The sequence below is a fragment of the Anticarsia gemmatalis genome, chromosome 7, assembly GCF_050436995.1.
Source record: "Anticarsia gemmatalis isolate Benzon Research Colony breed Stoneville strain chromosome 7, ilAntGemm2 primary, whole genome shotgun sequence".
Taxonomy (NCBI): domain Eukaryota; kingdom Metazoa; phylum Arthropoda; class Insecta; order Lepidoptera; family Erebidae; genus Anticarsia; species Anticarsia gemmatalis.
This window is the reverse complement of record NC_134751.1, coordinates 2,430,967-2,457,948: the sequence shown is the minus strand read 5'-3', so window position 1 is coordinate 2,457,948 and position 26,982 is coordinate 2,430,967. Positions and strand designations below refer to the sequence as shown.

General features: G+C 31.2%; 2 protein-coding genes across 18 annotated transcripts in view; both read left to right on the top strand.

Annotated features, from left to right (window-relative positions):
* The window catches only part of LOC142974273 (uncharacterized), a 126,532-nt gene extending 124,063 nt beyond the window's left edge, over positions 1–2,469 (top strand). For all 17 annotated transcript variants that reach the window (XM_076116483.1, XM_076116487.1, XM_076116484.1 and 14 more), the window contains one exon: positions 273–2,469. In XM_076116483.1, coding sequence (XP_075972598.1) covers positions 273–362 — 90 coding nt within the window. In that variant the 3' untranslated portion in view covers positions 363–2,469. The remainder of the gene's footprint in view (positions 1–272) is intronic.
* A 14,804-nt stretch (positions 2,470–17,273) lies between these two features.
* The window catches only part of Ets98B (DNA-binding protein Ets98B), a 41,656-nt gene continuing 31,947 nt past the window's right edge, over positions 17,274–26,982 (top strand). The window contains exon 1 of the mRNA XM_076116477.1: positions 17,274–17,531. Coding sequence (XP_075972592.1) covers positions 17,493–17,531 — 39 coding nt within the window. The 5' untranslated portion in view covers positions 17,274–17,492. The remainder of the gene's footprint in view (positions 17,532–26,982) is intronic.

The following is a 26,982-nucleotide window of genomic DNA, read 5'->3' as shown; positions in this document are numbered from 1 at the left end:
TATTATACCTAATAATAGTATCATCACAAAACATTTCTTATGATCATATTAATAATTCACACAAAAATAATAATAACTTTTACATAATTTTTACAACTTTTTTAACATTGAGTTTTATTTTTACTTTTTACAAGTCTAGTATTTACTAGTTCCCACAAATCAAAAACCAACAATTTAGAAAAAAACCTCTTTATAAAAAAGTGATCTATTTCGTCTGTATCACCTGATAATGGACAAAACTATATTTTAAAGTCATTTATCTGAATTTCCAGGGTGCTGCCCAGACGGTCCAGAGCGTGATCCGGGCCGGCCAGCGAGCGGCGACGGACGTCTACGTGAACGGTTCCGGTGGTTCCGGATAACCGTGTGTTACAGGACTCGTTTCCAAGGGACTCGAAACTTTTTCGAAAGTGTCATAGTACGCACTATGTGTTGAAGTGCTCAAATGTAAATAGTCGGTTAAAAAGTGTTATTCATAGTGTTGATTTGAAAATGTAGTTAAGTTCAAAGTCCTCTACGGATAAAGCATACTGGGTAACAAATATAGGAAACAATTTTGAATGTAAGTTTAAAATGCATTTGTAATACATGCATTTGTAAAATTAAAATTGTTATATTCACCTCAATAATTCTTATAGAGTTATTTCTGTAGGCTGAAACTAAATCTATGTTACAATTACCCACGTGATGTTTCTATAGAACTTGATTCTTTGAAAGTTCCTAGGCAGAGGTGTAGAACGTTTTCAATCAATTGCTATGAATCGTATATAATGTCACTTGTAAAATAATATTTTGCAAATATGAGCGACGTCATCTTTAGGTTTGCGACCTAAACGTCTGAATCTAGACTTAGGCAAACAATGTGATGTTAGCACTATCTTAGTTTGTATTATTTAAATGCTTAATAATTATCTCTCTATTTCCATAACAAATTGTAGGGTAAAACTTTTATATGAAATATACTCTGTGACAGATTTGAGAAAATATTACTTTCTTCAAATATACGCTTAGCGTTTATAGGGAACAACTGGTAGCTTCAAAACTTTTTTATAGAATTTAAAATATTTAATATCTTAAACTTAACGCTTCGTGAAATAATATTAAATATTACTTCAAATTTCCGAGCCTGTAAAACTGGCGAATATAATTCATTGACATTTATCAAATACTCAAATTAAATTACAAATTCTCAAATTTATTTTTACAAATTTTTAAAATACATTATGTATAATAAATTTTTATAATAATTAAATATTATAGGAATGAAAACCGTTTGTCGTATCGAATATGACAAAGCGTTTTCGTTGATATTGTAGCCCGACGAATAAAATTAGTTATAAGTCTCTCTGTAATCTTAAGCCTAACATGTGCCATTAGCACGTGCTTGTTACTCGCTTCTACATTCTTCAGCTTTTATTTATTTATTTAAAATAAAATGTCTGCTAAACATTCTAACCCTCTACTGCAGAGGCCCATATATTGTATTGTTGATGTCGTTTTGTTTCTAATTAAAATAACGAAACGATTGAACCCATTTTTTGCAATACCATATATGGGCCCACATGCAGTAGATGGTTCAGAAAATTGTGACAGATTCGGGTCTTAAAAGTCAGGTTTCATTAGTAGGTAAACTGTCCAAAATATTTCGAAAAATTAATTCTTGTTAATTTTTAAGAAGATTATTAATGTAGCAATAAAATTTGCTCTCTGCACTAAATTATAACGAAAATAAATGAAACAACTTATTACATATTTGATTTTTATTTTTTTCTTTTGTATATACTATTTTTTTTATTGTAAAATTAACTTACTAATGTAACTAACGAACCTGACTGGTGTCAAAAACTGGGGATGTTTTAATTTGCGATAACCAAGCCGTTTAGCTTCTCACTGCCTCTAGATTGTAATCTTATTAAGTAGTATAACTTAAGAAAGGATCGGGTATTGTAGTAGTAAATAAATTACAGATTTTACAATTGTCAATTTTAACACAAAAACCGAATACATTTTGCAAAATTTTACAATTTTATATCATTTTATAAACTTTAATTTTTATTTCGAGATGTTTTGTAATATCTACACTGTAATATTTTTAAAATTTTATCTTGACAATTGTAAAATTTGACAATCGCTTGACGTTTACTTGTAAAATATTTTTTGTAAAATTAATTAATCGATAACTGCCACTCAATTTGATTACAACTTACTTAAAATAATAATTCTTCGGACTCAATTTTGTATTTTTGTTATTTAACTTTAGATTAAGCTTGTATTTTGTAAATAAATAAATATCTATATATTTTTGCATCGTAACAAATAATTAATTGTATTTTTAAATTAATTATCTATTGCTTTGCGCGTCAATTCAAGTAACTAAAGACTTAGTTATGGACTAAAATAAATGTATTGTATGTATTTGTGTATTTATATCTATGGGAGAAAGATAGGAAAATAAATTATTTTTAAAAATTTGATCTTTTTCTTTTACCTATTCATTTGTTTTAACTGCATCGAGGAGATGACATTATGTCCAAAAATCGTTAAGAGAATATTTAGATATAGAGATAACATTAAGTAAGACGGTGTGAATTCGACAATTACTATTTCTGAATCTAGAATAAACATGAAATGTTTATAAACACCGACACGGATATAAACTATTGTACTTGTACTTTACAAGGCTTCTTTAAAACTATTGATAAGCAGAAGCAATACAAATAATACCATTACGTCGTTACAACTTGATGCTCAGAGAAAATTGCCAGGCGCTTGTATAGAATTGTACTTTAGGTTTTTGGTTTTTACATGGACGAAGATATTAGACCAAATACGATTTTAACTTCAAACATATTTTTACCTCTACAGATAAAGACCAATAAACAACTAATATAATAAATAGAACAATCTCTGGCCTTATTAATATGGACAGTATTGTGTACACAGATTAGATACGTTACTGTTGTTCTTCATAAAACAAAGTTAAAAGGATCTTTAGTATGATTTATATTTTAAAAGTTGGTATGAATCGATGCAAGTGGTGTTATTTGATATTTACATAGGTATTTCCGTGTTAATAATGTATAATTTTATTTATATTTGACCTTTCTTCCAAATAAATCAAAGAGAGTAAGAGATAATATAATAATATATTTATTTCTTTTTTATTCACGTGGTAATATTTTACCCACACAAATGATGAAGTTAATAAATTTCATTTCTATTTCCCTGCAATTATTCTCATTTACTATAAGTTTTTTGTAATGTCTTTTTTCTTATTAAACTTTTTCTTAGGAAATTGAGTGTTTCAAATTTGTTTGTAGAGGGCATCTTAAGGATATTGAACAAAAACTTAATTTTCATAACTTGTACGTTGCATGCATAAATAAATACTGCATATGCAAACTTGTTTGTACTGTCTGAAGTGTTCAGATTATAATATTATGGTAATTATATAGATCAATTTAGATTTTGTTTTGCAGACCTAGAGTAATTTCTCAAAAAATTGTCTTGCTAGAGCAAGTTTGTAACACATAAAGTAAAGTACTTATACAATACCATTTTAATTTTCCGGCATCGAGATAGTTTGTAGTTCCTTTGAAGAATTTGACAGTATACTTGACGTAAATAACAAAGACAAGTTGAATAACATTTGCCAGGAAAGAAGCAGAAAGGCGCAAAATTACTCAATTTATTTTGTAACCGTGCATGGTTAAAAATGCAAAGCGCTATACAACTTACTAGGACTTACAAGATGTTTTTTGTAAGACAGAAAATTTCTAAATTCGAAACCTGTTGCAAAGGATTCCTGTACTTTCAAATGAAGTAGAAGTTATTAAATTCCATCTAAATACCATTCTGTGATTGTTCTAAGGGAGAGCTACGTATGTTAATAGGCTTTCATTTAATCAGTAGATTGACAAAATTCATTGTTAAGAAATCCCGTTCCCTCTTAAATCTACAGTATAATCTAAAACACGTGATTATTAAAGCACGTTTCTTTACACGATGACATTTGAGCCTTTATGTTTAATACCAAGTATATTACAATATACAATATACATAAGTACTGGTATTCAAATCAATATGTAAAGTTATCGCTCAACAATCAAATAGCGAACTAGTTTACGATGGCAACCATCATTTCATCGACCTTTGCTTGCTTTGGATAATATTGATTTATACTTTTATGCGGTCTAGTAATCATGGAAGATATTGTAGAGAATAAAACTATTTAATCAAAACAAATATTATATGAAAAAATATTAAATTCAACGCTGTTAATTGTGTGACCTCTCAATATGACTTTACATTCCATATGCTACAATATAAATGCGTGAAATATTACTTTACTGCTGCCTCACGGATAAACGCCATTATATTAAGAAATTCAGACCCTGAGTTCAACAATCAGGAAAATATTTGTTTTCTAAGTACAGGATTTCTTGAAACCTAAACATCATCACTTAGGACAAGAGATAACTCTGTTGAATATATCGATCTTTTTGTATATAATACTCACTACGATTGTCTTGTGATGCCGATATTGGCTACACAACTATCGTAAAATATCAAAATTGAGACAGCCTAAATGATCTATAACGCGTAAACCAGTTCCTGCCACGTCCACACCTCTCATTTTTATATAAAAAGTCTCATATAATAAATTCTTGTGGTCAACGTACAGTGTATTATAATTTCTTGAATGTTTTTCGACCTTCACAGCGTGATTGTTCATAGTAGTAGTTTTTAGTGAACACCTGGTATTTGCATATACTATTATTAGAATACCGTGGCTTATTCGTAGAGTAGATAGCGTTGATAGGTCCTATGTTTGAAATTCCGGTTGTTAGAGTAATACCTCATTTACATTAAAGTTAGTATTAAAATAACAACTTATTTTTATTTTAGAATGGACTATTGTGGAGTTAAATCAAGGAGTGAAACTTTGAACGCGAGCAAATACGAGAGGGTTGTTATGTTTTCCTTAATACACTATAAGGTATCGTCAATACAAGCATAGAGCTCAGAGCTACTGTTTTCAATATTACTTAGTTTTATAGGTCCAACACATAAGTGGTGAAAATAATCTGTTGAGCTAAAGCGTGATGTTTCAATTACATTAGTTAGATTCTACTATAGTTAAAGTATCTAGTAGCTTTAAGATAACATTGGATATTAGCATACCTCCTACTATTAATAGAATATTGTGGGCAAGCTTAGGTAAGGGCAATAACACGGGCACCACTTAGGCACGACCAACGGGCATATATTTAGCAAAGTTTCGAGTGTTCGACATCCGAAATATTAAAAACTTAAAGCTTCTATCACTGAACATTGGATAAAACACAGAACCCAAGGATGAAAAGGTAAAAACATATATACTATATAACTATTTAAAATACTTTGTACGAAGTTTACTAGAGATATTTTGAATTTGAATTGAATGATAAGGTAGGTTGTTTGGTTCTGGTTGTATTTGCTACTGCGACATGATGGCATCAACTATTAAGCATGTAACACCAGTCCTCTACTTGACACAGAAAAAAACTCAGACTAAAACTTCGTGTGTCCTAGCCCTTATGTAATGTGAAGGTACGAGCGCGAGCCAATCGGTGACTTGAATTTAAATGAAGTAAATGATAGTTATTATTGGATTATGTATGTTTGTCTAGTATAACGATAACTTGTTGGATTAGATATATCTGTGCCGGAATTGATTATGAGACTCAACAAATACAACGACGCTGTTGACATTTTCTTTAGCAACTTAAAGAAGTTAAGGAAAATTAAGCTTATTGATAATACTTAAATGGGTTTTGTATGTCTGGCATTAAAGTAAAACTGAATATATAGGTAACTTAAAAATTAACAAAAATATTTTAGAGGAATGCTCACTACAAGAAACACAGTGTAAGCTTGTACCTACCCAATTTTTCAAAACCCAGTTTTCCTCAGCTCATGCAAGACTATCGAAGTAGGTAGCAATACTTATGTAACCAAAAGGGCCACGATAATTTACGTATCATACAAATATGCAACTGGTGGGCTGTAGTATCATTATGTAAGTTTCCCTTTAAAATTGATGATTCAACGCAATATTATTCGAGATCACGTCCCACATTAACATTGGGTCATTGAGAATACAATAATAATAAGTTACCAGCGTCTTGGCTCGACTTCATCCAGGTATATAGTAAAATTTTACTCCATTGATCCCATTACCGTGGAAATTTGGATCCCATTGATCCCGTAGAAACCTTGTCCTGACAATTACAAACACGATTACTTAAATTAGTGTAGTTATTCGAAAGTTATTGTATGCGCGTAGATACACACATTTTGGTGATTCATTTTTATTTTTATAATATTAGGTCGGGGAAAAAGTCTTTTCGCATTATAATATGTAATACACATATACCTGTAATAAAATCTCTTTGGCTTCGAGAATCACAAATGAGTACGCGGTTCATTAGATTTCTTTTAGTGACCTCGTGATGTACCCAAATATCGAGCTTTTTGTGTAAAGAAAAGATTTTATTTCAAGTTCATACATACTATAATGCAAAAAGACTTTTTCCCCGACCTAATACAGTTGCTATTAAAGAGACTCCATTACTTTGTTTCATAGGAAATCCCTTTTAATGTAATCTGTTGTGGGTGATTCTTTTGTGACATATGTAAGTTTATTGATTTTACTACGACTTAAAGGATAGACAGCTGAGGAGTCATACTTTAATTCATTTTAATTAAGTAAAATATTTTTTATTACTTATTTGCTTAATTATTCCGATATTTTGTTGTAATTTTCCACTTACGATAGTTTATAAATCTTAAGTGTTAAGTGATTTACTAAACGATGACCTTTCCTTTAAAGTTTTTGAAGGACATTAAAGTTTTCCTTGATTTTTATTGGACGTTAACATTTCTATGAGCATAATTGTATTTATTAATTGTTCCGATGTTACTGCAACAGTATTTATGAGAAAAACAAAAAATATTCCACTAAGGCTCAGTTTAACAGATCATGCAACATATAAATAAGTAAACTGCCATGTTTCCTTTTGGTAAGCTATCCGATACTTATTTAGAAGTATTGAAATCGGCTAGTAAAGTAAATATACTTTTTCAAAGAGAAAACAAATAGCAATAATAATTATTAAATTGGTTTAAATTGCAACTGCTTACTAAGGAAAGTATTGAGTAAGTTCACACTTTTGCGCTCTTGTATTTTTATTAATTCGACGTAATGTTTTGTAATGGATAAAACCATTGACGTACAAGTGGACCTTCTGCGGCCACTTACGACTGGAGTGTTACGTGTGTTTGGGCTACGTTAATGTTGTGTTTGGGATAGTTTTACTAAATATTTTATGGAGAAATAGACTGAAATTAATAAAATGTGATATTATATCTATCTCTATTATTTGAATACACTATTTTATATCAAACCGGAGGTCTACCAGGAATATATAGGACGTAACGTGACTAAAGTACCTAATTTTTGCATGGCCTTTTGCTTACATACATTTCCAAATGGATTAATTTTCGAACTCGATAGTTCCTCTTATTGCCCCTTTGAAACTCACTTAAGTATCTTCTTGTAGTCAATAAGTTTAGTCCGTCACCTTCATACAGAGCCTTGTATACAAGGTTTAGGGCTAACAGAAGTATACGAAATTGAGAATTTAATGCAATCTAAGGCTTTTCGGGCGGCTCGAACAACTTTGACATTAGGTTGACCACTGACCATACGACAGAAATGCAACTAATACAGGTTCTTATTTTGGATATAATTATACATATACAGAATCCTTTATAATCTAATATATAAAATTCTCGCGTCACAGTTTTCGTTACCGTACTCCTCCGAAACGGCTTGACCGATTCTCATGAAATTTTGTGAGCCTATTGAGTAGGTCTGAGAATCGGCCAACATCTATTTTTCATACCCCTCAATGACACTTTTTTTTTTTAAATTTATATGGCAATGCAACGTTTGCTGGGTCAGCTAGTAATTTAGATAAATGCATGTAAAGGCTGTTTACTAAACTGTTGAACTATATCAACAGTCATTCCAAACAGAAAACTCCACAAAGTATATACATTCAGAGAATATTACCCCCAATGACTGAGTCTAGACGTTTGATTTACGTACTTCATTAGAGCACGCATGCGACACTACAAGTTACATTAGTGATATAGGTCGCACGTGATGGACAGATCAGCGTATGAACAAATTGACATCGGGGAGAAATGGTTTAATGGTTGTAGATCTATGTTGGTTGTGGTTTACGTAGATAGTATTATATTCGGAAATGATAGTTATATAAAAGTATTATGATGTACAAACCATTGAGAGTTGGTAAATCTTAGGTTTTGCCGGCAAATCTTAGGACTTACCACAGTTCGGGCTTTTACAGTAACATATATACTGTTTCATTGTTGGGCAATGTTCTTCCCTCAAAATTTTCATCTTATCTCTGCTATAAGCGAGTATATAATTTACTCAATAATAATATGTTATCTAAATACCAACAACAGTAGCAGCGATGCGTCGATGTGTTCGTATTTCACTCACTTCTGATCATATTTTTGGATATAAGCAGCGGGATATTATAGGAATAAAACATGTATTTTTAAAACGTAATAGCTAATATTAATTTATGAAATGTTCACGAGAATATAAAGCTATATGTAAAAGTTGTTGAACATGTACAAGTGTCCAGTTGGTTTTTATTCGCGATATTGTACATATTCAGGTTTTGATATGTCTATGAATAACTTAAAAACTTCGTGTTAATTAACTATCAGATTATTGAGACACGTCTATGTTCACAATTTATTTCTTTTTCGAAATATTTTTATGGTTTTTTGGTTATAATATTTTTATGGGCGTTTTGGCAAGTTCAAGAACTTTGTTTGGTGATACGAAAGAAGTAAATAGCGCCACATTGTCGAGATCATATTAAAATAAAAATCTCAAATTAGTAATGAGTTTCGTATTAATAAAGGATTTTTTGAAAACCAAATGTTTGTTTCAAATATTTACCTTAAAGTGTGTGGATGCAAAAAATGCTTTATAGAGTAAAGTTTGTGTTGTAGCATATGATTAACTAGCCTGAATATTGTGTACAACCTCAGATTTCTTTTAAACAAACACTTATATGTGTTATAGAGGCAGATTTTAAAACTTTATGTCCCCTTTTAAGACTGGGATTTATTTAAAAAAAAGACTACTTATATGAACTGTAGATATTACAGCTTTATCTCCGCTTCTAAGAAATTAATCTACCTCACCACAAACCAATAATAAAATAAAAGAAAATAACTAACCGTCGGACAAAATAGCAAAACCTAAAACTATGTAAGTACGAAGTGCTTATGAATAAAGGTATAAACATTTGGTATAAGAATTAGTCACTCAACCTCTATTAGATTTGTCACGTTTAAATGGTAATAGAAAGGGCAAGGCTTACAAGCTTTTATTATTCATCACAAGTTATTGGGAGTAAACCTTGTATCTTAGAGAAAAGAAATGAATTCAATATCGATTATCGAACTAATGTCTTTATAAAACACTGCTGTTTGTATTATTTGTTAATAGGTATAATTTCGATCATACAGTTTCTGCTATACTAATTGACATGATGTTCTAATCAAAGCGATTATTTACGCTTTTAGAACCTAAACTCAAATGACAGCAAGCTGGGTTGACACCTTGTTGAAAAGTTATTTATTTTTGTTTTTAAGAAACTTGAGCGTAAGTTTGCATTTAGGGATGCCGAAGAGTATTTTTCCCTTGTCAATAGCGATAATAGGCGCCGAGGCTAAGTCTTCCACCCTACTTTTCCATACGATGTTTCGCCCCCCTCTTCACATTTACTTTGAAAATAATTTACAACAGCACATCTAACTGGGCTAAACCCGAAAATCTATAAGTATAAGTAGATCATTGCAAGTGTAGCGAACAATACGGATACGAAATACCCACAACTCATTATCATATCTAATTATATTCGATTATTATTCCATTTCATGTTTTGTTTTATGCTTCAATTACGCGACACGTTTTGTTTACATTATGTAGGCTTGGTTGTACCGGCCTGTACCACAATATGCTAGAGAGTTTATCAATTTTACATATAAAGTTGATAAAAGCGAGAGGCATGAAACTACAGTTGCGATGTTTTCTACAATAGTTTTGGATTCATAGAAGGCACTTATAATATTATACGTGTAACCTTTTTATATTATGCTTTTCTATATAATTCTTTTAAATGTATGTAAGTAAGATACATAAATATCAAAACCAATTGGGATTTAATTATGAAGCAAAACATAACGTGCATTCTAAGATTTAGGTGATAAGGAAAAGGAAACAAGAACATGGCTTGTATGTAAAATGAATCAAAATTCAAATATAGTCAGCGTATTTTATAAATAATTATCGTTAGTAAGGCGGCATAGACGCCTTTTTAGAAAAATACCAATTCCGGCATTACTTCTCTTAAATATGTTAAGAAAACTAGAAGAGAATAATTATTTTCGAGTTGCGTGTGATTTGATTCTTGTAATTTTTATTATCATAACATACTTACCACTACACAAACAATAACAATATATTTTTTACCTACAAATAATCTATTAGCCTCTGAAACTATCAGATCAAACCAAGCTAGTCTATTTTGGTACCTTGACAAAGCCAGACTGGGTATTTCCAAAGTTCAACAGTAAACTTCAGACAAAAAGCAGGCGCAAAATGTCGTCCAACTGGTCCTAGTTATATAGTAATTATATTTTTATTACTTTAGTGCTTAACTTTTAAGAGATTGTAGTTATAGAGTCAAAGAAAATCTTGGTTGTTTATTCGTTTTTGAGTAGAGTGAATCATTTTATGTAGCAGTGGACCGTGGTTTCTAAAACAGAAAATTACCTTGTTTAAACGTAAGATAGTTCAACCATACATTTCTGGGTTTAATACGTAAAAACGTATTACGTGTTCCATAAAATAGGAAAATTCACAGATTGTTAAATATTACCAAGTAGCTGTGTTTTGTGAGCACACTATATAATATAACCAAGCAACTACTTAACCTGGCCATTTACCCTGCGCCAAAATATCAAGTAATCCAAGGGGAAATTCATGTAGAAATCAATTAGCTAGTATAACGCGTAATGTTAAAAGTTAGTATAATTTATTACTATTATTTTCTAAACTGACACGCTAGCATCACATCCAATCGCATGGCCTGTTTCTTTTTCATATAAATTGCTAATGTAATTTATCAATAGTAATTTTAGCTACGACAATTCACAGTTTAATTCATTCGTTTCGGTTTATTATCAGTAGTTTAGAGTATAAAGTTTTTTCAGGCTGAAATTAGTTTTACTCTCGAGGGACTTCCCCGTAAGTGTTAATAAATAAATGAGACGGCACTTTACATTCACTTATTAAGGAAAAAGGGAAATAATTATCTGGTTTTTAATATACACTTTAGGCATAGAATAGGTATTTTTTCCGATAAATGACGAATGCCTTTAAAAAGCTTTTTTACGCATTCTTTTAACATGCGTGAGTAGGGGAGAAATGGATTTGAAGGCAATTTAAACGAACATATTTTTAGGTATACGTATGGTATTGAGCGGAGATAGCCGAGTGGTATAAGTTGACACCTCCCACGCAAGTGGTTGACGGTTCAAACCCGAGACAACACACCAAAGACTTTGCGAAGTTATGTGTCTATGAGAAATAATATGACTTGCTCTCACATGAAAGAAAACCAATGAAACTTTGACAACATTAAAGTTATGTTACAATTAGACAGTCACTTTAAATAGAAATAAAAAATCTGAAAATATTTGGATAGATCATATCGTATAGGTACATAATGTATATGTAGGTATGGCTGTTCTATTTCCTATATGTATAGGATAGGTATAAAACTGTCATAATAATAACTTTTAATTGCAAAAGAAAACCGCAACGGATATAAATTAATAATAATAAGTGTAATAAAGAACATTCTCATAACTCAGGTATTACATACATTCCAGACATTTTACACAAATTAGACTTATTATGATCAAGCACTGACCACAGCCGATGCTAAGGATCATGTCATATGTATTTATAATTAATAGATCTATAATTTATGGAATATTATTCTATTTATTATCTTAGTTAAGTTTCTTTAATTGCCCTAAGATAAAATGATAGAAAGAAGAGAAAAGCAATTATTGCAACAATAAAGTAGACACAACTCAAAAAAAACTTAAATAAAATATGAAAAAATTTGAAATCCTACTTTCTTTGGCTTTAAAACCTAATCAATATGGTTCTAGTTACCTTATTCTAGAAAAAAAGGTGACTTTAATAATCAAAATGATCAAGCTTCATAGAAACAAAGATGAACTGGAACTTACCGAAATCCGTACTCGAACCGAAGATCTATCTGTGGATAAAACGAATGCAATCAATCAAACCAATATTTATACAAAAATAAAAGCAATAGCGGTATTTAAGTATTTGTAATATGTGGTCAAAACATAGACGTATCTCACGATTTATTTCCAAATTTACTAAAATAAAACAAAAATCAATTCTTAGAAAATCTCAATTTAAGTATCACTACCTAATCCGCAATTATCTACAACTATCGACTATCGACAACAAAATCTGATCGGCGCCCCTAGCGGGTGTAGTAGGAACTAGTTTTAAAGTACATTTTAAATGTCAAACTTTAAAAATTTTATAGTACCAAATATAAAGAATCGCGCTACTAATAGTCAACTATAGAGATAAATAAAAAAAATATATATTTATCTTTATAGTTGACTACTCAACTATAGAGATAATATAATTAAAGTAAGTACATACTTATACGTTTGATCCGGGTCCCAGCAGTAGCTAATTTGTTTATGGATACACACGACTATGGGAATCCTAATGGAGCTGTGAGAATGGAGAGTCCTATAATTAAAACCCCATAGGCATTACCCATAATAATATGATATGTATTTATTGGTGATAAATTATTACGTGAACGTATTTATGTATGTTTAGAATTAAGTAAGGTTGTTTGTTCGTTGTGTACATGTATGTTTACATAGATTAATTAAAAAATATTTGAAATCTTATTTTTCGTAATAGAAGCTAAATTTAGAAGAAAATAAGTAGGTTATTAATTACAATACTAGTAGGAAAGGAAAGCTATAATTATTTATATTTCCCGACGAAACTGCTGGTGACATAGGCCACAAAATATTTTTTATGTGAGGTTGGAAACATTTTTGCAGTTCTTATGAAGTAGCTTTTACCCGCCGACTTCGTCCGCCACCTGAATGTTCCCATGGGAATGCGTCATTTTGTCCCGGGGTAAAAAGTAGCCTATGTCCTTTCTCGGGTTCCAAAATACCTCCGTACCAATTTCATGCAAATTGATTAAGTAGTTTAGTCGTGGATGATTAACAGACAGACAGAGTAAGTTTCGCATTTGTAATATTAAGTAATGAGTGAAAAACACAAATAAAAACAATTGACAAATAAACCTTTTTAATTATGGGAAATTCTCAAAAAAGACCTACGGACGAAGTCGTGAGTACACCTAGTTAATAAATAATTTAAGATCCGTATGGTCAATAATTGTATTGGAAAAATGCGAATGTTATTGAATCGTGGTACAATGAAATGATAAATATTCAATGTGGGCTTTTCCTTAGAACTCGTGAGTTTTTTGTCTCAAGGATGAATTAACGGATGCTTGAGTTTAGATTTTGTTAACGTACTTGTGTTACTCGAAGTATTGTATTTAAATTAGTGAGTAAATAACTGTGGGTGAGTTGATTTTTCTTTTAAAATTTAATCTAAAATGTATTCCTATTCATTTAAATACAAAATCTCAGATAGTTTCAAAACTACATACGTTATTATAATTTGTTAAATTAAAATCCTAATTCATAACTGGACTTGTAGTATTTAGTTCAAATTTATGTGTATATTATGTAATATAGTATCTATGAGTATATTTTACTTAAAAAAGCTAAAATAACAAGTGACGCTAGAAAAAAATGAAAGATTGGCTTAAAAGGTAGCATGTATCAAATAAGTATAAACATACATTCATAAAATCAGTCTTCTTCAGAGACCAGAGAACTCTACTTGTACATACTTTACAAACTTCCTTTGCTTCATTCTCATCCATACATCTTGTCATCGTGACTTATAAAAGTATCACCTATTTACATATTGACTCTGTTCTAAAATGGATCGAGTGATCATAGTAATTTGGTTCCGTCGTATCGTAATCTCGATCGATCACAGTTTTGACGTAAGGGGTCGAGCAGAGTTCTCGGAATAGAATTAGTTATGTTCTTAAATATCAATGTTCCGTGAAGTGACATTAGAGTTAAGGTTGTGGTACACAGAACAATCTGAAAATCAATTGTCATCGTATTTAACACCAATCAGAATTGATGTACGAAATTATTCCTGCAATAACACACACTTATCGGTCTTGTAAAGGTATCGCTTCAGGGCAACCCTGGGACTTTCAATTATGTGTGTCTTACCCGCCGTGACCACGCTTACAGGTAGTTATTTCTGGAATTAGAGCTTTATTTCTCTATCCATTAAAGAAATTAATATCTATACTTAATTCTTTACCCACTAGAAATCAAGTCATAGTGTTTAAACTGCTGTTCGTAAAGCCATTGACCAAGACGATGACGATTCGTTTCCGATTAGTTATGTGTACTACAAGTCTCTTATCGATTTGGAAACTGATTACCTCAACGATTGGATTTAATGACGTCTCAGGGTAATTTTGTCAGTCATAACTATTGCGTCAGTTGTGTAAAGTTTTTGTGCTGATGGAGATTTAATAGACGATGCATTTTCCTTGTAGGATTAGGAAAATTTCAATATAATGCTGCTTTTTTATAAATACAGACGGAAGATTTATAGATATACAGCCAAGAACATATTATAGCTGTCATTGGATCTTTACGAATTTATCCTTCATCGTAATCAACTTTATAAACAAATAGTAGCCCTAGTAGAAACGACATGGATATCAGTGGGGTGAGATAGTCTGGGGCCATGGTGCATAAATAAACTAGAGCATTCTACACTTAACATAAGAGACTAAATAAAAAAATGGGGTTTCGGGAGCCTCCTGAGCTTAGAGGTTCCGATGCGCCGCACCACCAAATCCTACCGTAGCTACGCCACTGATGTAAACATAGGGTATTTTCTAATCAGACTCTATAATATTATTGTTACTTGGACAGTCAGGCAATTGTCAACAGTCGGTGCGGTAGTACCGGTAGAGTATCAAGAGATATATCGTAGATACTTGGTAAAGTATCAAGAGTTTAACACTTAAAATGTGCAGCCAATATGATTGTCACGGTGCCCGCTAGAAACTCTGATCAATATTTCATATAAAAATTATCGTTAGCTAGCCGGTTGTCAATTGCCGATAGTGGTAGAGAATCGCGCTGCTGAAAACCCAATAAACAGTATTAGTAGACAACTCAATTTGAGATAACCATTCAATTTCCATATAAACTAAAGTAGTTGTAAACATAATAAAATAGCGAATGTACTGTCATATATTAGTAAAATGGTACCATATTTCAGTAAGTGATTTTAAAACGTGCATTGTTTAGTCACTGCCGCAGTATATTACATATTATTATGTACTTGTATACACAGTTACCATGCAAACAAAAGATATTAAATACTTGTTTGTTACTGCTAGAAGCTTTTGTTCTATCGCTAAGCTACAATCCACAGTAAGAAGTTTAAAGTAAGTAGAGTCAAACATTCTGCTGCAACGGGCTCGGTTTTGTTTTTAATAGAAGTTCTTAATAATGATTAAAAGTCTCATTTGACGGCATTTAAAGTGCACGCATTAGAATTTAGCATGGTGCTATAATTGTATCATAAAATCGTAGGAATTAGTATTTCGGTTAATCAGTGTATATGTTCTGATATGTATTAGTCTTGATATCAATTTAAATGCTCACTCATGAAGTAAAGTAGCAAGCAACAATACAAAAAATCACTTACCCTTCTGAGGTACATTTAGCTGTAGTTTATCTGTTCAATAGCGTTTAAACTCATATAAAAAAACGCTATTGAAATGATAAACTACCGCTAAATGTAAACAGAAACCGGGCATAAGAATTACATCTTATGTAAAATAGGTAAATTATATTCTGAAGGCAACATTTCTCAGGTAGATGATTCACAATTTTCTAACACAAGTATAATAACATTTAAATTGAGGTTGCAAGTAATATTTTATGCAATAACTTGTGTCTAGGTAGCGTTTGTATGCAACGCGTTGTTTTATAAGTGAGTGGCTTCTAGTTATCGACACTATGAAAACTGTGCATCTCTACACGTATTTGATTAGCATTGATGTATTATGTTCATAATGTTTTAATTGTATTGTACGATAATGTTGTGACAAGGTTGTATTAGTAGGTTTCGTTCAGGGTTGAGTTGTAAAAGCTAAAATGTTTTGGAAAGAAAGTCCGAGTTATAGATATGGCTATATTTATCATTACTAAACTATGAGAGTAACGAGATTTGTTTTTTCAAAATACCTAGAGAAAATCTTAATTTGAACAGTTTTCTGTGATAAGTAAACTATTTACTTGTCGCGAGAAACGAATTTAAAATATACGCTCTAGAAAATCAACTTTAATTTAACAAGATCGCCTTGGAGAGCATTGAAGCAGATGTTTAGCGTGACCGATAATAAAATAATAAATCGTATTTAATCTTCAAAAAAAACCTTGTTCATTATCAAATTAACATAACATTTGAAAGAGCTTTATCGCTGCATAATCGTAAAACATTTTTTGCTCTACTATTGAAACACATTGTAAAAAAGCTGCTAACAAAGTCACTTCAGAACCAGCTCAAACCAGTTAAACCTCAAAAATAATAATAAAAGTTGTAAGTGCGACTAAAATATCTTATCGAGTGTGACCTCTGACAATTACAAGCTTACTGGCGTATTTTATTCAACAAATTATAAAGGGAAATAGTACAAAATTCCCATTAATTGGTACAAAAAGTCATTACGACATTTTTTATTAAGTTAACGAGACCACCAGTACGTATAACTACCACTACGCGGGCAGCATTTCATCGGAAAATGCGAAAAAAATCGCCGTTCGACCAGCGTTTCGAAGTAGAACTAAGTAGGTCGGCTAACTTCGTCGCCGCTCGGGGGGCTTCGTGCGTCCTCGGAGATCGGCGCTCGCGCATACAGCATCGAGACACCGCCCCGGTCGCAGTCGTGCTCGTGCTTTGTAAAAGTTTTTCCTAATAATTACGTCACGGGATGCAAGTTTTCTCCATAATAACACTTAGTGTCCTCGCGGACTAATATTTGAAGTTGATCGATCATTGCCGAACATTTTCTACGCAATAAAATATTTTTTGTGGCTCGTGTTGAACTGTTTGTACGAAAAACATGTTGTGGGAGACTGGTTTTATCGAGGAGTCAGATACAGTGAGTATTTTTTTAATCAATTTAATACTGTATTGGTATTTGTATAAATTATTATATGTTTTAAATTATGAAACCGAGCTTGCTGCACGCAAACAGAGAGAATCACGTCTGTACATCGTGTTTGTGTATGTGTGTGTTAACTTTCTAGTTTTCGCTCGACGCTCGAATGTATTTACATAAAACGTGAACAGTTTTTCATAATATAATCCACATGGAAGCATTTAAGGCGTATTTTATTCATGTTGCACGTCCAGGTTGTGACGGGAGTAGGAATAGCTTTATTTAATGTTAATATAATGTTGATTTTGACGTTTTGCTATGTGGCGGCTAAAATGACGCTGTTGGGAAGTTATGTGGCGATTCGGAATGCTGACAAGTTTTAGCGGCCTTTGTTTTAAGTTTGTAACAAATTGTTTTTTGTTTTGTTTTTGTGTTATGCAGCAAAAATGTTTTTGTTTCATAACTAAGTTTTGTTTATACAGCGTGTTGTTACAATTTTGAATAGACTTTTTTAGATTCGTTTGCAGGAAAGCTAGAAGGATGTTATTTTCTTTGCGGTTTTCCTTGGTTGTTTAAACCGCAACATAATGGTCAACTAAAACGTGAGAAGTTTTTGTCCTTTCACGTCATATCAATTTATAACCTGTTGAGACTATATCAAACACTCATTTGCCTATTACGTACTAAGATTGAACACACTGATTGTCACCTATTTTCCTTAATATAAATACAATTTCATCATCATTACTCAACCGTTATGTTATCATAGGATGATCCCGCAATCCAGGACTCTTGGGATGAGCAACAAATCAACCTGGGTTAACAATAGTAATTTCAAATTAATTCTTTTGTGACTTCAAAGTCAACTTCGACATAGATATAAGCGCTCTTATTAGTTTCTTAACATAGTATAAGCAAAGTATTACAGTAAATTCACAAAAACTACTTTAAATAATCTTTAAAGTGCAATTAATTCTTAACGACGCAACTCATTATGCAAAACAAACGTATACCGTCGTCGGTATAAAAAACTTAAAACATAAAAAAGCTGATTTAATGACTTACATAAATCCAGTTTGGAAATCTGGTAAAATTTCCATATACATACACACCTGTTGAAAAAATATACTAAGTTATTGAAATATGAAATATAATGGCGTAATTATAACCCTTGATTAGATATCATAATTACTAGTAAGTACTTATTGACCCTTTGCAAACATCATGCTAGTTGTCCACTAAAACAGGCAAGCAGAGATAGATGACGTCATACAGTCATCAGAAAATCAAACACCCTTTACATCTCCGTAATAACAAAAGGTGTAAACAAAATCAATTTCTTTTATTCCTAAAATGTATTTAATTTTAAATTTGATAACAAATTTTTATCTTATTCAAGAATCGAATCGAAGACATAGTTTTCATCAGACACTTACTATTACTAAATCTTCAATTGTGTTTAAAACAATAAAACTTAGTAAACACAAAAAGATATAACGTAAGCCAATTATTATCAAATAAATACAATATTTCGTCAACAACAGCTCTATACAGATAACTTATCTAATGAAAGAAAGAAAAGATGGCAAATGTCATATGAGAGAAAGGGATGGAGCATCATATCTCTCTATTGGACATATTGACTAATTGTATAGAGCTGTCAGTAATAGATTAGATGTCTGAGTAATTATTTAAATTGTTAATGATTTGACACGTAGATTATTTTAGTCAATGGTGCAGGTGGTTTCCAATCGCGAAGCCCAGGGTTTGATTCCCGTAAAACTGACACAAGATTGGCAGGACATAGATTTCAATTGTACTTTGGTAGGAGTTTAGAGTTTCAGTTTAGTTGACTTTTATTGCACTTATAACCAGTTGATTTTGTGGAAAACATAAGCATATTCTACCAAAAGTTTTACCCAAAAATCTGTTCTCAATTTTTTTATGTAAAAGATTTCAAAACTAATCTGAAGACTGGTTTTGGGACATATGTATTAGTAACCTGTTTTCAGTTTATAAGCAAAAAACACTATATTTTGATGTTAGTGCTTGTCAAGCACTATCATTTATTTTAACACCCAAACTAGTATTTTCATCACTTTTGAACTAAACGCTTCATAGGTAAGAAAGCTGACCCGCGCAACTTCGCTTGCGTCATAGAGAGAATGGGTCAAAATTTTCCCCGTTTTTGTAACATTTTTGACTGCTGCTCACGCTTCAACCAAAAGGAGCAGCCTTTTGGTTGAAGCGTGATGATATAGCCTATAGCCTCGATAAATGAGCTATCTAACACTGAAAGAATTTTCCAAATCGGACCAGTAGTTCCTGAGATTAGCGCGTTCAAACAAACAAACAAACTCTTCAGCTTTATAATATAATATCATAGGTAAGATGTAAAAGACAATCAATTTTGTAATAACATAATTGTGTCCTGGGATTTTAAATTCTATATACTTTTGAAAACAATATGAACCTGGGTTTTTTATTGAAATGCAAGACAAAGCATTACCTATAAAATCTTGTAAAAAAATGTTATAAGAGACCAATTTTCACTAATATTGTTGCTTACTATCTTATTTTATACAAGATTTATGAGACATAAATATTTTTTAATTTATACGTTTTTTCTTAGTTTGCTTGACGTTTCGGCCCAGGTTATATGATTCACAGCCATCATCTGTCGTAGTTTAATTGAGCGTTTTATCTCAGTCCATGTTTATAGTTCTCAATGAAGCATGTTTCATATTATATTTATTAGTTATATGAATAGATTAGCCGAAGACCATTAGGTTATCAAGTTAATAAGCCTCTAATTAATTACGTCAGAATATGCCTGTGTAAGAGCTGACACTAGTTTGTTCTGGACGGAGGAAAGTCACTGTTAAAAATAAATATGAAATTACATATAGTTATTACAGATCTGTACCTCTACATACATAATATTATGTATGTTGTACTCGAAGTTGTAAAGATGTTAAATACATATACGTTTCGCCAATTGCAATTTTGGTCCGATGTAATACGAACTGTCATTACTTTTCTTTATTAAACTAAGAACTTTATTAAAAGTAGGAGTCTGCAAACTCAAAAAACGAGTTTGGTACAAGCTTAATAAAGCTTGACCAACAATACTTTATTTTTATTCTACTAATAAAATTTTATTTAAAGTAGCGCTATCCAATGGTGTTTTAAATAAAAACTTAAATTAATTAATGAAAATAACAAGCTTTAAAAAGGGACAGTAATAAATGTTTTTTATCTTTATCTTTTATCGCAAATAATTGGATATTGAGTACATCAGTAGCAACTATGGAAAAGTAATTAACATATATAATAGTACTACTACCACTAGTACCTACTTAAAACAGATATATACAGCTCCCGTCGTTACGCGTGGTCTAGCCTGCGCTTTATAATTAAGTACTTTCTCGACGACAAGCCGCTCGTATGCACACAGCCTAAGTGAGTGACTAATATGTGTGCCATTAGCGGTTTAATAGCACTTAAGGTTGGAACACACTGGCCGATTTGACGCAAATCACGCAATTCGGTAATTAACGGGAAAATTATATAAGATGGTCATTATTTTGTTTTATAGGGAAATTTATTATTGTAGAGTACTTAATTTTATTATATTATTGGCTACTCTGATGAAATCCCATCGCATTGGAGGGCAGGTCACTAAATGCACATTTTGATTGAAATAATTAAAGACAAACGTGATTCACAAATTAAACTTATTTTACATAAAAATCTAGACAAATAACAAATTTATAAAAAAGAAACAGTCAAATTAACATTCCTTGAAATTGAGTCACCTCACTTAAAAGTTCGACTCATCGACAGATTTTGACAAAATTATTGATGACTTAAATATCAGACATCACGAATCTAATATTTATTTCATCAAAAATAAACAAAAGCTCTTATTTGGACGATTATAAAATGTGTTCTAAGATTTCCGCTAGACCTTTTAGCGGAGGTTTTCAAAAACCTATTTTCGGTAACGTAAATTTGAATTAAACATATTATTATAAACATTACATAGGTGGATACAAAAATATTCTTTCATAAATAACAAATCTCTTTATCTAGGTTACTAAACTGTTGTAAGCCTATGCCATACTAGAGATAGGTATTTCAACGTAATGTTACAAACGTGTGTAAACTTTAATGAGTACTAAAACATACAATAAACGTAGTCATGTCAGAATGTATGATTGTTGTACTAATTGCTTTAAATGACTTGTAGAAAATTACGATCTTTGCTAATTCGCAAATATTTATGACATGTGTAAATATTTTAGCTTAGATTCTCTTGAGTGGTACTAAATTTAGTATTCAAATTGTAAGTTAAAAGTACTAGTTTATTATGCTGTTTCTCTTATATCTATTTAGTGGATTGCTATCCATCTGAGCATTCCACCTAAAATACTAAAGATTTTTCGGTTAGTTAATCTATGGTAGGTACTTTTATAATCTGGAAACCAATCAACTTACCTACCTTTTGCCTGGTTTACTTTAACTAAATTAACGTTTGCATGCTAATTTAATATAAGAAATGATATTCAGACGAACCAATTTAAAACATGATCAAAGTCCACCCCGAAGGTAGAATCACCTCACGTGTCTCCAAAACAACAGAAAGCAATGAAACTATATCCAAGCGAAGTAATCACCTTATGATTAGTCATAAAAGGTAATAAAAATGATAATTTTATGAGTTTCTTACGCCCTTATGGTAACTTGTCTGGTATTTAAGAATTAAATGATTCAGAATGTCGGTAAAAGTGTCTGTATTTCTTGCGGTTTCCTATAGGATATTATAAGTTACAATTATATAAATTACACATTATCATACTGACAAATGGAAAAGTAAATAGGTATTTTAATTAATCATTAACCAATTAATTTGAAAGTCTAAGTCACCTGTCATTATGAAATCTATCTCCAGTCGTAGTTACTTTTAAACTTAACGATTAGTATTGACAATCAATTGGGTTTCATTATAAAGATTAATTCCACTTAACTTTCGTAAATTATATAATTTAAGATCAACAAAAATAAGTAATGGCAACTAAGTGTCAGCAATAATTGATGTACTTTTTTTCCATACGATTTTGATATGCATTCGAGCTAATTATATGCGCAAATAGAAGAGATGGTAAATCCGCATATATTATAAAATCAAATATCTTCAAGCGTCTCAAACTACTTCGACACTAGATACACTATTACCTATACAGAAAAAGTAACAAAATCAATCACCATAATCCAGTCATTGTTTACAAAACCACGCCTGTACACGTGCATCAGCGACCTTAGAGTCCAAACTCCTTGGCCATAACAACCACGATCGAACTCTCGAAGTAGGAAGTATTAGCCGATCGTATCAACAACATAATAATATGTTTATTTCGTTATAGATATTTAAATAGATGACAAGATAAAGGTATTTTTTGTCTTATATGGCGACGGCTAGACGTGGAGAAAAAATGTTCTTGGCGCCTGTTGTAGCTATTGTTTTTCTAGGAGCCTTAGATTTTATCTTTGATGTAAGATTTGGATGATAAAATAAGATGGATTGATTTTTAATATTAAAAATTGTAAAAAAAAATACTAATTAGTATGAATATTGGGCTAATCACACAAAAAATCTTTGTACAATTTTTATACGTTAAAAAGTCTGACTTTAACATGTTTGATTCGTCAACTTTGGCAAAAGAGAGCGTATTTGTACAAGGTTTTACATCTTTAAAAAAATACAGTTAAGTTAACTCAACTACATAATATTATCAGTATATTATAGTCACGTTTTATTAAGGATTTTACAAATAAATACAATCTCAACAATACACAAATTCACGTGAATCGATACAGCAGTTCTTGCGTTGTCACAAGAGAGAACTTTGTTCCCGTAATAAATAATTATAATTAGTATATAGTTCTGTTTACAACGCTTACGATAATGAGGTCGTGACATGTTTATTTATGTGTTTAATAGATGCAACTCTTCCTACTTGCTTTATCACGCCTCACACGTAAGAAAAATGTGTAACCGTTATATTTTTAAGCCTTAGAAGAAAAAAAGTTACTAAATAAATGTTTTTGTATTCTAATATTGATAAAACAAGAAGGCAAATGATATGGGTCCATCCAACTAGGCCTTTTGAGTTTTCCTATAATTGAATAAGGTGTAGCATTTTTTGGATTTACTGCCTTTGCAGCTAGTATTTACGAGATCTGAAAAGCGACAACCGACGAAAAAATTTCTATAAAAACCCGATCAGCGCTCCTAGAGCATGTCACATAAAAAAAATGAATTCACTGTTAAAATGGCGCTATAAATATATTTCTTTTCTGTATCTATCTGTTTTAACTATGCCTGGAATTGTTTCTGGTGGGATAATCTTAGTGAACGCATAACACGTGCTCTCTAAAACGTATGCGTTATGACGAACTAAGTATTGCGTCATACAAATTACAATAACAAACATCATGTGATGGTTAGTTTCGTTATGAAGCTTATTTCAAGTCTTAAAATACGTTGTGCTAAAAACAAGACGGATTAAAAAAGTGTGAGAGTCTTGAAAAGCTTTTAGATGTATGCAACTATACTCAAATTTAGTTTCATTCAAATGAAATAACGATGAACTAACAAACTACAGATACCGTTCAGTAAAGATTTTGTATGTCTGTTAATTGTGTAATGTAATTGTGATTCTATACATAAAAAAAACCTTTAACAATGTGAAAAAAAACTCGTTTTAAATAAGTGTATTTTGTAATTATTCATCTCATATGTTTATTCTCCGAAAATGATTATTTATTGAGCCTACATCAATTCAAAAACCTCACTTTTGATCAAAAGCCTGAAAATTATCGTCAGTTTATAAAGTAATTTCGCCACACAAACCAAATAAATACAGCCTTATCCTGTCAAAGAAAAAAACGAATACTCTTTGTCGAAACCTGTCCGTAATTATCTCAGCATAAAAGATGACTGTACATGTTCAAGTAAAATGCGTGCACTCACAAAGCTTGTTTGGTTGGTTAATAACATATTAAAGATTTGATCTTTAAGAACTCGGAAGCAATCCCTTTGAAGGCCGATGGTAGAGCGATTATTGTAGAAGAAACCACAAAGAACTTATCAAAGCAAAGTCGACTCTAAGTTAGAGGCATTAAGATATAGTTTGCGTTGCGACGTGTGTTTGTTATTTCAATTCTGTTAAGTTGTACCAGTTTTCAAGTCAGGTGCAAGTTTTGGTTTTAAAAATCGTGTCAAGTAATTTTGAACTTTATAAAAGTAGCTAAAAAGCTTTAAATCGAGTGTGGAACAGAGGTCGTTGAAAGTGTAATGGGTAAACTAGGTATTAAGTATTTCTGACCTTAAACGTGTTATAGTCTTATAATTTAAATTTTATAACAAGAACTTAAGCATTGTATTTAAATGCAATTATTTTTATTGGTTGATGCTTCGAGAATGGATTCGATACCAAAAAAAAAAACTTTAATATTATGGCTGCAAGCGTTGGGTTATTTTTTTTGGAAAAATCATATACTAATTATGAGTCTAGGTCAGAATAAATGACACATAATAAGTGCTGCTTATTTTTCACTTTTATAATAATAATCACTAGCATGTAATCGCCTTTACAGCTACTTAAAATAAATTGACATGCAACACATTGGCTTATTTTTACATTAAATATTCATTTAATCATATTAAGAACTTACAAGAACGATGACTACCTTTATTGTTGATGGTAAATGACTAGACATTTTTTACACTTGCTTTAAGAATTATGATAAAATAATGTTAAAGGGCGAGAAAACATCGATAGAGATTAGAAACTCATTGACTTACAATAATAATTTCGTAGTTAGACTTTGTAGGTTGAGTACTTTATAACAAATGTTTCCAATACTTAACTCGGGCATAGAATCGAGGACCAACAGTAGCCTAACACGAGCAAAAATAAAAATAACACAACACTAAATTCAATTAAACGTCACATAGATTTTTCTATTTGCGGCAATGATTTGACAATACAACTACAAAAAACAGTTAATTTAAAAAGACACGTGTGTTGTACAAATACACGAATTAGTCAAAAAAACTGTGACTAATCGTGTTAATTCTGTGGTAGTCAAGTGTACTTACAACTTCATTTGTCATGACCGATTGGACATGGTGGTCGCGGTTTTAGTGCCACAGTTTTTGTATTTATGTAATAATGTATAGCTTTTTGCGTTTACTTATATTTTTATGTATTAGAGCATTTATTTTTGGCTTTGTGTAAATATTACGTGTTTTACTAGTAGTCATTGTATAAAAGTTGGAGCTAGCTGATTGAATTAAGCCCGTATTTAGCTTTTCCCGGGCAAAACAATTAATATTTAAAAATACCTACTTTAAGATTATTGAATATTTCGGTTCATAAGGTATGAGCAAAATTTTATACTCCATAAAGATGGTATAATACATGTCTGTAGTTTTATCTGAATGTAAAGTTGTAAAAGACGTGTATTTCATGCAATAATATGTAATCTACTTTAAATATAAATAGTAGGGTAAATAAAATTGAATAGATACCTAACAGAATACAAAGTTGCTTATCATATTATTATAAACTTATCGATAACAACTGCAAACGTCATATAACATAAGAACGAACGCAAAACATTTTATATAACACAAGTTACTGTAACTTGGTAAATCACCCAAAACAAAATAGATTTTTATAAAGATATTGTTTGAGGATAATATTATCGTATCACTGTATTTACACAATCATTATAATATTATCATTGTTTGAATTTAAAATCTATTCAATAGTTTAGGCATTGCATCAGTTGAAAATACAAGACATACCTAAATACATTAAAGCATGCCTTTTTCTCATAGTTATTTTATCTCATAGTTTACGTTTAGCAAAGACTAAAGAATTTTACATGCAACTATCTCTACAAACGTCTATTGTTTCATTTTCAAAAATATTGTCGCATAAATAACTAACTGATACATAAATACATGTTCAATATCACGTAGCACACTCGAGCATTACAGTGTTAAGGAAAAAGCACTAAAGAGAGTTGTCACATTGGAAAACAAAACGCTTTCGAATTTCCCGCGCGCTCAGCAATTAACCCTCAAAACGACACTGCACAATTTAGATTCCGCGCAAATTGTGGCGTAAATGCACCGTGCCACATATCCAACGCATACTTTCTTGTGGCTGACTTATGGACACATTGACTGTGGCCAGCAATGCATTGTAACTTTGTTGCATTGCTCGTAAATTGTTGGTGACCTACATTTTTCTTAGAGATATATTACACGTGTGATTGAGATTTGTATTAACTTTGTGCTCAACTTTAATACACTATTGTTTCTAAGTAATAATTTTGCCTGTTATTTCATAAGTAAGACAATTCTATGAAAATC